At 41.1% G+C, this 15,570-nt stretch overlaps 1 protein-coding gene across 2 annotated transcripts; it reads left to right on the top strand.

Annotated features, from left to right (window-relative positions):
• On the top strand, nt 1-7,150 carry LOC110489980 (desmin). Of its 2 annotated transcripts, none has more exons than XM_021563025.3 (11): nt 1-487; nt 3,153-3,312; nt 3,819-3,968; nt 4,199-4,318; nt 4,417-4,512; nt 5,010-5,144; nt 5,245-5,355; nt 5,534-5,644; nt 5,815-5,939; nt 6,091-6,630; nt 6,816-7,150. In XM_021563025.3, the coding sequence occupies exons 1-11, from the start codon at nt 267-269 to the stop codon at nt 6,907-6,909; spliced, it is 1,863 nt and encodes a 620-aa protein (XP_021418700.3). In that variant the 5' UTR covers nt 1-266; the 3' UTR covers nt 6,910-7,150. The 2 variants fall into 2 exon arrangements, with proteins under 2 accessions (XP_021418700.3, XP_021418710.3); XM_021563035.3 differs by having other exon boundaries at nt 2-487; nt 6,821-7,150.
• The last annotated feature ends 8,420 nt before the right edge of the window (nt 7,151-15,570 follow it).

Here is a 15,570-nt window from a genome sequence, read left to right as displayed (position 1 = left end):
CAGATCCTCTCAGGTTGCTGGCAGATGTCTGAATGTCGTGGCAGGTCTGGCCCAGTGTAGTGCTGAGGTTAGAGATTCCAGAGTTCTTGGCTCATGAGTTGGGTTGGGCCAGGCCATGTTTTTGGGTTGGGCTAAGCCAGGCCGTGTGGAGTATAAAAAGCCTTGGCGATGGAGCTAGTGTACAACAAAAGCAGCAGAGGTCCCATAGGTGAAGACTGACCACCTCCAGAGAACCCATACATAGGCAAACCCGAGCAGCCGCCAACATGAGTCACAGCCCTGAGAGGATTTCGTCCTACCGACGCCACTTTGAGGACATCAGCAGCTCATCCTCCTACCAGGTTAGGGTGTCCAGCCCATCCCCAACCCTGAGAGTTAACCGCCACCAGTCAGCCAACTACTCGCCCAGTGCCGGAGCCAGCAGAATGCAGGCCCAGACCATGGGCAGAAGGACCGTCTCCACCTCACGTAACGCCCGCATGGCTGGGTAAGACGCTCACTCCACCCTGTACACCTAGTACACTAACAGCCTTTTCACACAACTAAGCCAAGCTGAGCTGTACTGAGCTGGCCTGGTTCTGCCTCCACCATAGTTGCAAGGGCTATACCAAAGATCTTTATAACTAACCCAAGATAGACCACCGCCTGCCGTTTCCAACGGGAGCAAATTTATTATAGTGGACAGAACAAGCATGAGCTAGCGAGATCCTACTGGTGCATTTGAGCATTTATTTCAGTTGGGGAACGCCTACTCTCTGAAGTCCCTATGTGTAATAACTAAATTGGCCCTTGCACCCCTTCTAAACAATGCCATTTTTTAGAAACTTTGGCAAAAGATAAAGTCTACCAAACGTGGTCCACTCTGTTTGTTACAGATTCTAGTTTTGGAAACAGAAAACTGTATTAAGATCAAATGTTTCATCAAGGAGAAAATGTGCGGAATGTCTGCCCAAATCCATCTCTCCATCTTCTCCCAGGTAGCCTAGTGGTTAGAGTGTTGGGCCAGTAACAGAAAGGTTGCTGGATCGAATCCTCGAGCTGACAAGGTAAAAATCTGTCGTTCTGCCCCTGAGCAAGGCAGTTAACCCACTGTTCTCTGGGCGCCGTAGATGTCGATTAAGGCAGCCCCCCCCCCCCCCCCCCCCCCCCCCGCTCCTCTCTGATTCAATGGGGTTGGGTTAAATGCGGACAACTGACTAGGTATTCCCCTTTCCCTTTCATCACCATATTTGGTAGTGAGTGGAAACGCTAACTGGATGCTACACATTTATACATCCAGTGAAATATCCGGTTCATTGTTCCATCTGCGGCTATACTCAAATGTTCAAGCCCAGTACGGCACAGTATGGTTCGGTTTGGCATAGTAGTGGGTAATGGAGGTTATATAGATACAGTTGATAAAACATAGGTAACATCTTAAATAGATAATGTGAGATTACACACTGCTGATACACCACAAGTATTCTATTTGTGAATTTACAGAAAACTACTTACGTTACATTACCATCAAAATACATGCAATTATTACAGTACAAGATAGATGATATGTTGCTGTCAACAGTGTATGTACCTCCCCTGCCCTTACTGCTCTTCTGAGGCTATAGATAGTGGAACCATAGACAATGTATAATCCACCACCTCCCCCTCTTTTACACAAACCACAGTTTTAATTGTTTCTTATTGTGCAGCTCTAGCCTATTTCTAAAGGTATATTTGATGCAATTCAAAGGCATCAATTGATTAAAACTAATAGAGAAACTATTAGTTGTCAAAAAAGTAAGGCCTATGTCAATTTTCTACATAAAGCTTAGCCTACAGGCCTAGCATCTAAACCATTTACAACTCTTTATATTATTGTGAATTGTAGGTTTTAGGTATCAATAAATACACAAGTAGGTAGGCCTAAACATTGTAAGAGACTAAATTCAATACATTTCAAAAACCGCAAAATAGCAAATAGCTCATATCCATGAGAATGTTTTTGGTTTTATTAAAATGTATTATTTTAATTTGTAACAGCAGTGGGCCATAGCTGCGGGATTTATGGGTGCTGAAAAGTCCGAATTTAAAAAAAATATATATAAATGATGCTTTGTATAAAAAATATTTTTAAAAGAGTGTCATATAATTAAGAACAGTATTTTGAAGGATTCAACAGTTGGAATTGTAAGAGTTGCTGCCCTCTCCCTTTCTCTGTGATTGTCATTCCAATTGAATCAATAAAGAACAAAACCCTGTCCTCAAACATTTACATCAAAAGGTGAAAAGTTATGGGCAAAGACACAAAACATCCACATCAAATTAAATATTTTTCTTGATCAAATAACATGGAAAACAACCACTTTTTGAGAAGTATTAAATTAGCATCCTTACGAACCAGTTAATGTCAATGTACATTACTGCATTGGCTGGTCATCTAGGTTTGTACATGTAGACTTTCCATCACCATGAAGGAAAACAATGCACAATACAGTAATTGAGTACACTGAGACATCAAGTGGTTTGTGATGATGTGGCTCAGTTGGTACAGCATGTTCTTGCAATGCTAGGGTTGTGGTTTTGATTTCCACGGGGGACCAGTACAAAAAAAGTATGAATAGGTATGCACTAGGTATGCACTCACTACAGTAAGTTTCTCTGGATAAGCGTGACTAGTAAAATGAATGAATGGACCATTTCAATTTTCACGTAGAAGTAGGTTGCATTTGCAAAGTATTTCAAGAAACTGCAAACCATACTTTATATCAAGCAAGTATTAGGCTATCAGATTGTTAGATAATTATCAGACTCAAGTTATAAATGCTATTAAACACTCAAATACAAATACATTTAGTATTTTCTTTTTTTATCACAGAAGTACGTACTGGCCTTTACTAGTCCTGTATTAGCGGACGGATATAGACTTCTTCAGCGCAGCCAAAACATTTTTTTTGCATCTGACATCAGAGTAGGAACAAATATGGCACCTGGAAATTAATAAAATATTATTTGACAGGCCATCGATCAACCATGTGGCTGTGATATGACGTGCAAGTGACAATAACCTTTAAAACGTTGAATGTTTACGTTATGCCTTGATGTTCACAGAATAACAAAGTGACGTCAGTTATCTCCAGGTCAAGCGGTGAGTGTTGAACTGTCTGTCATTTTAGCGGGAATGTGGGAACCATGGCATGTGTGGGCTATGGCAACGGGGCCCCGGTGGACCTGGACGCATCTGCTGCCGAGAACAAAGAATTCCTCAGCACGCGCAGTGGTGAACGGCAGGAGATGGTCGTATTGAACGACAGACTTGCTGTTTACATTGAGAAGGTAAGCACTCACCAGGCTTGCTCACACACAAGGCGCCAAGGCTAGTGCACACAAACAGCTTATTGGATAGGTGTGCATGCACAGACTACTTCACGCAACATATGGGGATGAACTTGTTGTTTAGTGCCTTTTCTAATTAGAGAGAGCCCACTTTCTAGTAAGCTATAGCCTACACATATCTGTTCTTCACACATGCATGTGCTATTGTGTGTAGATTCTGGCCGGATACATTGCCTCAGTGCCACTGCCAATATTCTTTAACATCTGTGCGATATTCTGCCGCCCTTAACGTAGGGGAACAATGTTTATTTGATGGAATTTGTCTGATTAGACTACGCTTGCTTGAGTGTGCCATACAGGCCTGCAGTGGAGAAACGCGCCTTCTGGCTGTGGAGACGGAGGCGCTCATTATTCCCACTTATTTGGGCAGCGAGCATATTCAAGTGGGGGGCCCTGGCGAACTTGATGATAATTCATACCCTGCCATTGTCATTCTCTTAAAAAAGGTTCGGTCCCTGGAGCAGCAGAACAAGCTGTTGGAGATGGAGATTGACGGCATCCAGAACCGGTTCGTGAAGCCGTCGGGCCTGCGCAAACTCTATGAGGATCAGCTGAGAGATCTGAAGAGGATTGCAGATCAGATGAGAAGGCAGCGGGTGAGACAGAATGGCTTAATCCACACGTCATCACTATCCCTGTTTTTCTTGTTTACCTTGCAGAAAACAGAAATCACACACACACACACAGGAGGAGAGGGAGAAAGAATGGAAGAGAGCGACAATTAGAATGTGTCCAATATGGTGACACAGCTGACACAGCCTATCATTTATTATTGGCTTGTTACCTTTATACCCCAATAAAGGTTCATCTGTGTTTTGGTTTACAGGACCAAGCTTTAGCCGGTAAAGAGGCCATGGCAGGTCAACTGGAGATAACCAAAGTCAAATACGAGGAGGCAGTTGAGCTGAGAAGGCGGGTCGAGATGGAGATAGAAGCATTCCGTCCGGTGAGAGGTTGTTTAATCACTGTATAATCTTAGCCAAAATTGCCTAATAAACATTAAAGTGCCATTGACGCCATTGTGTGCCGCTATGTGGTATTCAGGATGTGGACCGAGCCACCTCTCAGCGCATCGCCCTTGAGAAACAGCTCGAGCAGTTGGAGGTGGAGATTGAATTCCTTCAGAGGGTGCACAAAGCGGTAGGTCCCGTATAGCGTGCACTGATTGATTTGGACCAACCTGTACAAACTCTAGCTAATGGACGAAATGCTAAACAGTAAATCAAGGATAGTTGTAATCAGTGTTTAAAAAAATGTGGGTTAAATTCACTCTTAGGAGTTATCTTAACCCTCAAGAGAGTGATATTCTTCCTGTGTTGATAACTGGAGTTCATTGGGATGGAGTACTTTTAACTCCATTAAGAGTAACCAGAGACATGCAGTTAAATCTATGGAGTTATCCACATATGTGGGAGGGGCCGCTGTCATATTTCCCAGCATGCTCTGTTGCAGGTAGATTTTTTTATATTGTTTCAGTATGTGTTTTTCAATATGTGGAATTCAATTTAAGCAACTATAAGAGTTGGATATTTACTCCAATTAGTGTCGTTTTAACTCCACACAACACTGGTGGTGGGACCATATAAACCCCAAAATAGTATTACACTGGACTTAATTGAACCTTTTTTCTTTCTCAGGAAATTGAAGAGCTACTGAAAATGATATATGCTGCCCATTCCTCAGCCCAGAGCGCTTATGACCTCCCCGACCTCTCAGGCGCTCTCAAACAAATCCAAGCTCAGTATGACGAAATTGCGGCAAAAAATCTACAGGTAGGCCTATTTATAATTAACTGGACGGTATACATACAGCAGTCATTCATTTCAAGGTGTGACCCCAGAATATGTGTTTCATGGCCCCTAAATGTTCTAGGAAATGGATTCCTGGTATAAAAGTAAATTTGAAGACCTGAACAACAAGACGACAAAACATGTGGATATGGTTCGAAGTGTCAGGGAAGAAGTTTCTGGCGCCAAGAAGGATGTAAGTTAGGCTATTTGATGAAGATATTCCTACATGGTTGTAAAATGTGACACATTAACTATTATTACTGAGGCTAAATCTAAATAAGAGTTGTAGCCTATGGCAATGGAAATTTTTCCTCAATCAAAATGTGAATGAAAAATGCATTTTTTATTGTATTTTTCCTAACCTTTTGAAGATCCTAAACAAAGAGCGTGGCCTGGAAGCTCTGAAGACCAAGAATGAGGCTCTGGAGGCACAAGTTCGTGAAGCACAGGAAAAGTACAAGAGAGAGCTGGAGGATCTTCAGGTGAGCATGTTCGATCAGTCCGGTTTACTACAGAACTCAACCATTAAATATATCTGAATTGATTGTACACAGTTCAAATCCTAGTAGGCTGCATATGTATGGTTGGTGTTGAACCTTTCATCTGTAGCCTACTAAGGTGCAAACTCAAGCTGGCTGTTTTGACGTCACAGGCAAGAATTGAGGCCCTGAAGGAGGAGCTGAAATCCACCAAGTCGAAAATCGCTCTGCACCTGCGTGAATACCAGGACCTTCTGAACATGAAGATGGCTCTGGAGATTGAGATCACAACTTACAGGTGAGGTACCACTCAGGTGGTGCCAGGTTTAGTGCAATGGATTTAGATAGGATCATATAGAGCATGTAAATAACCTTTAGAAGAGTGAATTTGTGGTAATGTCATATTCTTGATTCTGATCCATTGATACGGCTTTTCTCTGTTTTCATAGGAAGCTGATTGAGGGTGAGGACTTGCGACTCACAACCATGGTTGGGACCATGTCCATAATGAGTAGCAGCTCAGGCTCCATGAGCGCTGGGATGAGTGTGGGCATGGCTAGAGGCATTGGACCTGGAGGCAGTGGTGGAGGAATGGGTGGAGCTGGAGGCTTAGGTGGAGGGATGGGTGCAGGAGGCATGGGTGCAGGAGGCCATGGCCCTGGAGGCAGGGTTGGAGCTGGAATCATGGGTGGTGGAGGAATGGGAGCTGGAGGAATTGGAGCCAAAGGCGTGGGTGCTGGAGGCGTGGGTGCTAGAGGCCTAGGAGCTGGAAGCACAGGTGCTGGAGGAATGGGTGGAGGCATGGATGGTGGAGGAATTGGTGCTATAGGCAATGGTGCTAAAGGCATGGGTGCTGGAGCCATGGGTCCTGGAGGCAATGGAGGAGGCATGGGAAATGGTGCAGGTGAATATGGGTACGGCACCTCCATGGAGTACTCCCACGAGGAGCAGGCAGTGGAGATGACGGAGAGGAGGACGGTGCTCATCAGGTAAAAGTAACCTGCACTTAAACAATAATGAGAGTAATGTAGGCTTATCATTGACCATTGTTAGGACAGAACATTGTTAGGTCAGAATGTTTAACACAGTTTAACACAGTAGAAAACATTTTCTTCACATTGTGTCTTTGTAAAGAAACTTATTCAACCAGTTCATTTTTTTTAACTTCCCTTAGAACAGTTAAATCAGAGGATGAGACACTGGAAAGCGACACAACGGAGCAAACCTACATAATCTCTGGCGCTGCCGATGACTCGGACGAGGAATAGGCGTGAATGACCATGTAACCTTCTCTCACCCCTTAACCCCTCACGCCCCTGGAGCTTTGCACTGACGGCTCATGTCTGGTCTCTGACCTTTGACCAAGACATGAGACCATGAATGACCCTGCAACCTAGTCAAGTAGTACCCTTTTGGCTCTTGTGATGTGCCTTTGAACCACATATTCAGAACCTCTGTGTGCATTACACAGCTACTCAACAAGCAGCAAATAAAGCTCTCAGCAATCAATTCCTGTTGTGTCTGCTGTTTCATTCATTACATTATGTCTAGTTTGGTTTAGTTATTAGGCTACATAATGTTTTTGTGCACGATGAATCATAGAAAATGTTACCCTGAAACACATTTCCATATAAGCTTTTGTGACATCCCCTAAGGCACAATGAAAACCACAATCAATATGGTACCGTGGAGAGGTTAAATTACACACATTCCATGTTACACAAATTCACACTCGTTCTCCCACTCACATTGAATATATGAGGTGGTCCTTGCGCTGCACACTAGGCCTACAGGTTGTATGAGCGTGTGGAGAGGTAGGGTGCAATAGAGCAAAAAGAGAGTGAAGGAGAGGTAACGTGAGGAATGAGTAAAGAAAGAGAGTCACCTGAGGGGTCCTTCACCCTTGACATCCTCTCGAGGGGCCATCATACAGCTTCGGTCTTGCAGCGAAGCGAAGGCACACAGGCGTCCCATGTCCCCATTCCATCCATATCCACACCTTTTCTATCTACCACTGATCGGGAGTGATTGGGTCTCGTCAGCACATGCCAAACACAGTCTACGTCCCATGATGGAGAGGACCAACAGCACAGAGGACATGAGGCAGATCGGAGCATCTAAAGGTCATGCAACACCAATCCACGCAAATACAACACAACTGAGATTAGAATACCGGTTGTACTATATCAGAATAGTATCATGATTCTAGTTATATATGCGAATGCACCTGCGCTCTTGTGTTATTGAATTGAATTGTAGCGTCAGTGGATCTGGGAGACCTCACTCACCTAGTTGTGTTCAAGATAAACTGAGACCCATTGCTGGTTTGGCTACAGGCAGGGAGTGTTTTGACATTGCCATTCCTCAAAACCAATAAAATATAAATGTGGGAGTGAAGGAAAAGAAACACTTGCTGCTGTTTGTGGATAATAAGGAGTATTTTGCCATGAATTTAGGTCAATTTGTATTTAATACAAAAGAGAAATCTAATTCAAATGTTGAAGGTTTTTGAGAAGGTGAAAAGGTTTTCAGGCCTATGGGTATAGAAGAAAATCTATAATATATGGTGTTTACCTCTCAATGCATCTCTCTCATTCTGTTTCTCTAAAGAAAAATATACATTAGATAAAAATATACCAATTATCTGAAGAGCAAGGTCTGTGGTAGCTGAGGTCGATACTCAGCTTTGTTCTCTCAATGTGTATTTTATTACGCCGTTTGTGAATGTAGTGACTTGTAATCATGAACGAAAATATGTAGCATTTTTGGATCATTTAGGGGCGGGTCTAATTGTATTTATATTGTTGTAAATACAATTTCAGAGTTGGGGGTATGTTACTTCATATGTAGCCAAGCGCAAAGAAAAACCTGCTGGGTCTACAGTAAAATGCAAATGCATTTGTAAAATACGAATGTAGGATATGTGTATGCTATAGGTTCTAATCCAGCTCAAATAATTTTAATGCAGCAATTATCAGGATGATTCAGGATCATGCACGAGATAATGTAGGCATATATCGAATTAATCAATAGCCGCCTATGTCCCTGGGTCAACATTTCCACAAGCTCATCCCATCGAAACACAGGCGCAATTAATATCCAGTATACAGGACTCTCACTCTCTTGTTGTTTCTATGTAGAAGCGAACAGGAGATTATTTGAACCTAGAACTGTCAATCCCGCGCTCTAATGAGGAAGAGCCAGACAGACGTTCTCTCGACTTTGATTGGCCTTGATTCATGTCATTAGATTCTATTTTGTTCGCTACTTAATGTGCATCCAACCTAAAGGAGACTCGGATCTTGTAGGACGACTTGCGAAATAGAAAAACAGCGAACAATAGCCTTCATCAAAATGATGGGATGAAATGTATTATCAATATAATTAAGACATAAGAAGGAGCCAGAGGCCTGCGAGTGACCTCTGCGTCAAGATGCGTTGATGTGGCGCAGGCACAAACCGGAGCTAGCCATGGTTCTGTCAAGCACATTCCATCGTCTGCTCAAAATCGAACATATTAAACAGGCAGAATATATATTAAACAAAAATATAAACTCAACATGTATAGTGTTGGTCCCATGTTTTATGAGCTGAAATAAAATATGTTCCATATGCACAAAAAGCTTATTTCTCAAAAATGTTGTGCACAAATATGTTTACATCCCTGTTAGTGAGCATTTCTCGTTTGCCAAGATAATCCATCCACCTGATAGGTGTGGCATATCAAGAAGCTGATCATTACACAGGTCCACCTTGTGCTGGGGACAATAAAAGGCCACTCTAAAATGTGCACGATGCCACAGATGCCTCAACATTTGAGGGAGTGTAGGAATGCTGACTGTAGGAATGTCCACCAGAGTTTTTGCCAGAGAATTGAATGTTCATTTCTCTACCATAAGCCAACTTCGTTTTAGAGAATTTGGCAGTACATACAACCCGCCTCACAACCACAGATCACGTGTATAAAATAATAATGTGTTCTTAACTGACTTGCCTAGTTAAATAAAGGTAAAATAAAAATGTTTAAATAAATATGGCGACGTGTGGGAGAGCGTTTGATGATGTCAAAGGCGGTGGGAATATGGTATGGGCAGGCATGAACTACGGACAACGAACACAATTGCATTGTATCGATGGCAATTTGAATGCACAGAGATACCCTGACGAGATCCCGAAGCCCAATGTCGTGCCATTCATCCATCTCCATCACCTCATATGTTTCACCATGATAATGCACGGCCGCATGGTGCAAGGATCTGAACACAATTCCTCGAAGCTGAAAATGTCCCAGTTCTTCCATGGCCTGCATACTCACCAGGCAGGTCACCCATTGAGCATGTTTGAGATGCTCTGGATTGACGTTTAAGACAACCTGTTCCAGTGCCCGCCAATATGTAGCAACTTCGCACAGCTATTGAAGAGGAATTTGACAACATTCCACAGGCAATAATCAACAATCTGATCAACTCTATGCTAAGGAGCTTTGTAGCACTGCATGAGGCAAATGGTGGGCACACCAGATACTGACTGGTTTTCTGATCCATGCCCCTACCTTTTTTAAGGTTTCCCATTCATGTGAAATCCATAGATTAAGGCCTAATGAATTTATTTAAATAGACTGATATCCTTATATGAACTGTAACTCAGTGAAATCTTTTACATTGTTGCATGTTGCTTTCATAGCTTTGTTCAGTATAAATAGCATAAAATAAATATTAGTCCACTAACAAGCAGTTATTGTGTACAACGGCAATGGAAACGTAGACTAAATCTAGTCAATTGAAGTAGCTTATACGTATGCAAAGTTCCTGCACTAACTTTGTTATAGGCCTATAAATCATGCTATTGGAATAAAGTCCCCCGAATTTGACCGGCTTTGAGAAATGTCTGAAAAATAGACAAATAAAAGCAAAAGCACTTTGACATTTATCGAATTTCTCTGAAGTAGACAAAATACTTGAGTATCCTAAAATTAGGCCTTGTTACATCCCTTGCATGTTCAACTGAAATATATAATATTCCATGTAGGCCTAATGCATTTAATAGAGAAAAGGTAAGCTATGTTGACGTTTATCAGTTGTTACTTGTAGTTGTTACTCGAGCAAGGAAGATCGTCCTCATTGTGAATGAAAAATAAAGATCCCACTTATATTTGTGTAAATACTCATATTTCTCCCCAAATGATGCCTTAACAATTGACTTCATAGATTTTTCTATTGATTAATTAATTTAGGCTATAAGCTTGACAGACACAACATTAAAACGGTTGTTAATAGTCCTGTACGATAAATTAAGAAATGAATGTCAGTCAAATCAATCAAATGTAGGCCTATGCAAACTAAACTAACAATTAGACCTATGAGAATATAATAATAACATATAATATATGTAGGCTACTGAAATGCACGTTCCTTGTTGATTTACAATTCCAAGAATATATGATATTATTTTCACTTCCTCTATACCTTCATTGAGATCAATAGTATTTCCGCAATAAGAAAATCTTGAAAATATATACATGGAAACATTTTATTTTCCTAATATAATTTGTGGTGATCTTTTTTTAAATGAGCAGACAGCAGCAAGTGAGTGCAACTTTTTTTGATGAATGTGTTTTAGTCCTACCTTTGATGTCTAATTCAAATGATTTACATATAGTGCATACGAGAAGCAAGAAGGCTAAAACACACATTATACATCATGCATCCTGCGAAAAACGTGCATAAGCTATTCCACACAAAACATTTTAAAAATGCCATAATATTTCATAATTATTGCCTAAACATAAAGCTCTGAGTGCGCTGGAAGGACAAGCTTTTGACTTCGTAAAAACCTGCGAATTTCTGTCACTTTTTGGTTGTTTTAAGTGCCTTAATCCAAATTAGGGGCGGCTGACACGCCGCGCTATTCATCTCGAACGCTCCCTGAATCCATTTGCCTAGGAATGAACTTCACAAATAGAGCTCGTGCTTAAATGCGCTCAACAGCAGAGAAAATCGAATAGAGTGACAGTTTCATTCTGAGGCGGTCGAGTGAGAAAAGGTATGAATTTATAAGGTACACCGAAACAAATTTTCAATTCAAACAACTTTACACCCCATTATCCGGGTCTCCTCAACCGAGACAAGTGAGTTAAAGTCAGGGAAATGTGGTTCAAAACCCGGCGAAAACTTATTGGAGGATTTTGAATGCTGAAATGGAGCAGCCCTCCTCTAAAAAGGGAGCGTTTTAAAATGAGAGCACGCATGAACAGCGTCGAATCAGTTGCCACTTATTTCGCCACTCTTTAATGCGATTTTGAATATTAGTCTGGGTTCAAATCCGAGTCCGTATGTCCCGCATCACCTATTTGCAAAGCAACTTGTCCACCCTTTGTGCAGCATACATTTTCCACGTTTTAGATGGAAAAGTACATTTAAATAAAGCCTGTGGAATTTCCTAAAAGTGAAAAACATCATAATGGTAATATTGTCATTAAAGGGGATTGGCTATGTCTGAAGTGTGAAATTATTAAAGGAAAATACGTTGCTCTCATTCTTTAAAGCATGCTCTTTATGAAAATGCACTTGTTCCCCCAGTGGACCTGGCTATAGTCCATGCCAGTGGTGTCCTCCCATAGGGGCCACAGGGGCACGTGCCCACTCAGATTTGTCCTGTTTAAACATTACAAATATATATATATATATATATATATATATATATATATATATATATATATATATATATATATATATATATTACATTACCAGTCAAAAGTCTGGACACAACTACTCATTCAAGGGTTTTTCTTTATTTTTACTATTTCTTCTACATTGCAAATGAATAGTAAAGACATCAAAACTATAAAATAACACATATGGAATCATGTAGTAACCAAAAAGGTGTTAAACAAATCAAAATATATTTTAGATTATTCAAAGTAGCCATCCTTTGCCTTGATGATAGCTTTGCACACTCTTGGCATTCTCTCAACCAGCTTCGCCTGGAATGCTTTTCCAACAGTCGTGAAGGAGTTCCCACATATGCTGAGCACTTGTTGGATGCTTTTCCTTCACTCTGCGGTCCAACTCATCCCAAACCATCTCAATTTGGTTGAGGTCAGGTGATTGTGGAGGAAAAGTACCAGAATTACATGATATTTCACAAAATGTCATTATGTCAGTTAGCCGAACATGGGGCCAATAATGTGACACTGATGATGGTATGAAGTATGAAACTTTGTCTCCTCTTTGCACTTCATCACACTGAACATGCTAAAGTTAAAGCAATAACCATCAAAGAGACAATCTAAATGAAGGTTAAGTAAGAAAATATAATAATCATTGTGCATAAGATGCAATGCTACCCCCTCTACCCAACACATGATTATATATGGGAAAAAATTACCTACCAGGCTAAGTTTAAATGGAACAATGATTTGGTTATTTGAAAAGGCCTGAACTAAGTTTATGGTCTACTTATTTTTCCAGGGAGTCAGGTGGGACTGAAATGGTATTGTAACCGGTCCAGAAGAATGTGTGTTGAACCCTTGGCACTCTCGGGTAGTTAAGGAGCATGAATTGAGTTCCCTGGTGGGGCATTGGTCCCCGTAACTGCGCTGCTTTACACACTGGTTGTCCCTCTACATTCATGGCTCATTAAGGGCCAACCTGTTAAATCAAAACCCCACATTACCATGGGATTGTAAAATTGAAGTGCTGGCACTCTAATCTGGAGGTCCCGGGCAAAGCGAAATAGGCCAACTCCTATAAAAACGTCTTCCTCCGCTCAAGTTCCAATTATTCAGTGGTTGTTATTTGAAATCATTAAAGAGATGCGAAATTCGTTAAGAGAGTAAGGTTTTGTGAAATATTGTGATTGACTCCGCAATACTGTTCTCGAATAAAGCTGAGACCATGTAATTAATGTGTCGTTTAAAAAGAGGAGGACAATGCCGGCTGTCAAGGTATTTAATTTCATTTAATTTTCCATCTCATTTGTTTCGAACACTGCTTTCACTTCTGACACCTCGCCTTTGACTGTTCACTGTGCTTCAGTGCGCGCATTGGAATGGGATTCACCCTTACTTTTCGAGGGTTAGCAAACAGAAAGGAAATGTCTCCCGTTCCCCCTCTGAGAATAATTAATTTCACTTTGAGAACTTCGACGTTGAGCCACAGGATGCGAATGAGAATCGGCCCGACTGGTGTGAGAGATTTGGAGGCCGGACCCGTTATTCCCTGGTGGATGGGAACCAGTCACAAATGGCAACATTAATAAATAACCCTTCGCACAGCCGGACTTTGCATACGCCTATTGATGAAATTGTTCGCGTGTCGTTCACGCTTGTTGACTCGTGAAGTTGGGAGAAGAGAAGCCTTACAGAATGGAGCAGTGGGATACCTTTACGTGGCTAGAGAGACCCCATCTCCACCCCCCTCAATTATGGCGCAGTGTCATCCCAGAGTCGCCAGGGCAGAGGTTAGCAGGACATGTTCATGGCCTGAATTTATCGCCCACAGGTTATTGTTCTCACTATCTCGCCCTCTATTGAGACTTCCACGACAGATGATCAAGGGATCAATCGCAGTTTTAAAACCTGCGGTGAAAAAGCGACTGGAGGTTTATTTAACTTTTTTTGAGATCACATAACTTGACTTTGTGATATTAAGTAGGCCTAACAATAATATAAATATGCCTATAAATGTCCTCTATGGAATTTAGACTGTACAAAATACTGATTAGGCCTATACTCAGCCTAGTATACTAGTATTTCATAATATAGGCATGCCTGTTGTAGCTTATAAGTAGAACTAGTGAAATTTTCCCACGTAAAACAATGAAAGTTCATTCAGAGGATTTGAGCATCCAATAGCCAGTAAATCCACTACAAATAGTAGCCTAAGAAAAACACAGCATAAATAAATGTTTTTTTGCCTAATGTATTGATTCATATTTGAATGTATCAATACAAAGAAAAGAAAATGGAAGTTTATAACAAACATATACATTATGATATAATAATGTAAAATATAAAATATGCTCTTAAAATATCAGGGCTCACTTGAAAAAGAGATACCAGTCTCAACGTAAATCCCTGCTAAAATAAAGGATGAAAAAAAAAACTTTAAAAAACATCTTAAAATAAGATTTATTTGAAATAAATAATTGGATGAAATTTAAATGATCAAACTCAAAAATGTGGCCACTTAAAGTTAAAGTTATGAATGAGTCTGTGTTGTGCCATGTCACATCTAAATTAAAACGTCTGGAGTGAATTCGTGACAAGAAAACCCACAAGTGTGAAATGATAAGATGGTGGTTATTTTGAAAGCTGTTGCTATTTTTCTGGTGGTTCTGGTACCTGCCCGATCTCAACCCGGCACACGCCGGGAGTCAATAGAAGTTAACAAGTCTTCCAAGCATTCCTGCTCCTTTTGTTAAACTAGGGACACACAATGCAGCCAAACGGAGATAATAAAGTGCTTTGAAGTATATAAACCCAAAATAACATAGCCAAGTAGATTTAAAGTAGTGACTGATTTCCAAAAACGGGTTCGTAAAGGAACAATAAAAAGGGGAGAATTTATGGAGAAATTATACAGTGGATTTGTCAGTTAAAATATCGGAGCTGTCTGGGGTACAAAGCCACATGCTGAGGATTAATGGTAGCTCCAGACCTTTGATTCTGCACTCTTTTTTCTTTGCCCTTGACAAATTGGATTTTGGGGATGGGAAGGTCGCCTGGCCCATTGTCTGATGGCGGTTTTGCAGCAATTCATTATGTGCAAGGGTGAGGGAAAGTCTCCATGTGACCATCTCAGCCCGTATTCTCCCCACAGCTGCCGAAAGAGGCAAACTCTCTCACACCGCGCGCATACTGCTCGCCCTTGCGCGTTAATGTGTCGAGGGAGTACCTTGCTGCTCCATTAGAAAAGCCGGATCACATA

The sequence above is a fragment of the Oncorhynchus mykiss genome, chromosome 2 (genome assembly GCF_057628025.1).
Source record: "Oncorhynchus mykiss isolate SJ-2025 chromosome 2, ASM5762802v1, whole genome shotgun sequence".
NCBI lineage: Eukaryota > Metazoa > Chordata > Actinopteri > Salmoniformes > Salmonidae > Oncorhynchus > Oncorhynchus mykiss.
Note: the sequence above shows the minus strand (reverse complement) of the source record. Positions and strands in the feature narration are given on the sequence as shown.

Coding starts and splice junctions, on each gene's coding strand:
- LOC110489980 (XM_021563025.3), top strand. CDS start 267: ATGAGTCACAGCCCTGAGAGGATTTCGTCCTACCGACGCCACTTTGAG. Junction 3,313..3,818: donor TTGCTGTTTACATTGAGAAG/GTAAGCACTCAC, acceptor CTCTTAAAAAAG/GTTCGGTCCCTGGAGCAGCA. Junction 4,319..4,416: donor AGATAGAAGCATTCCGTCCG/GTGAGAGGTTGT, acceptor TGTGGTATTCAG/GATGTGGACCGAGCCACCTC.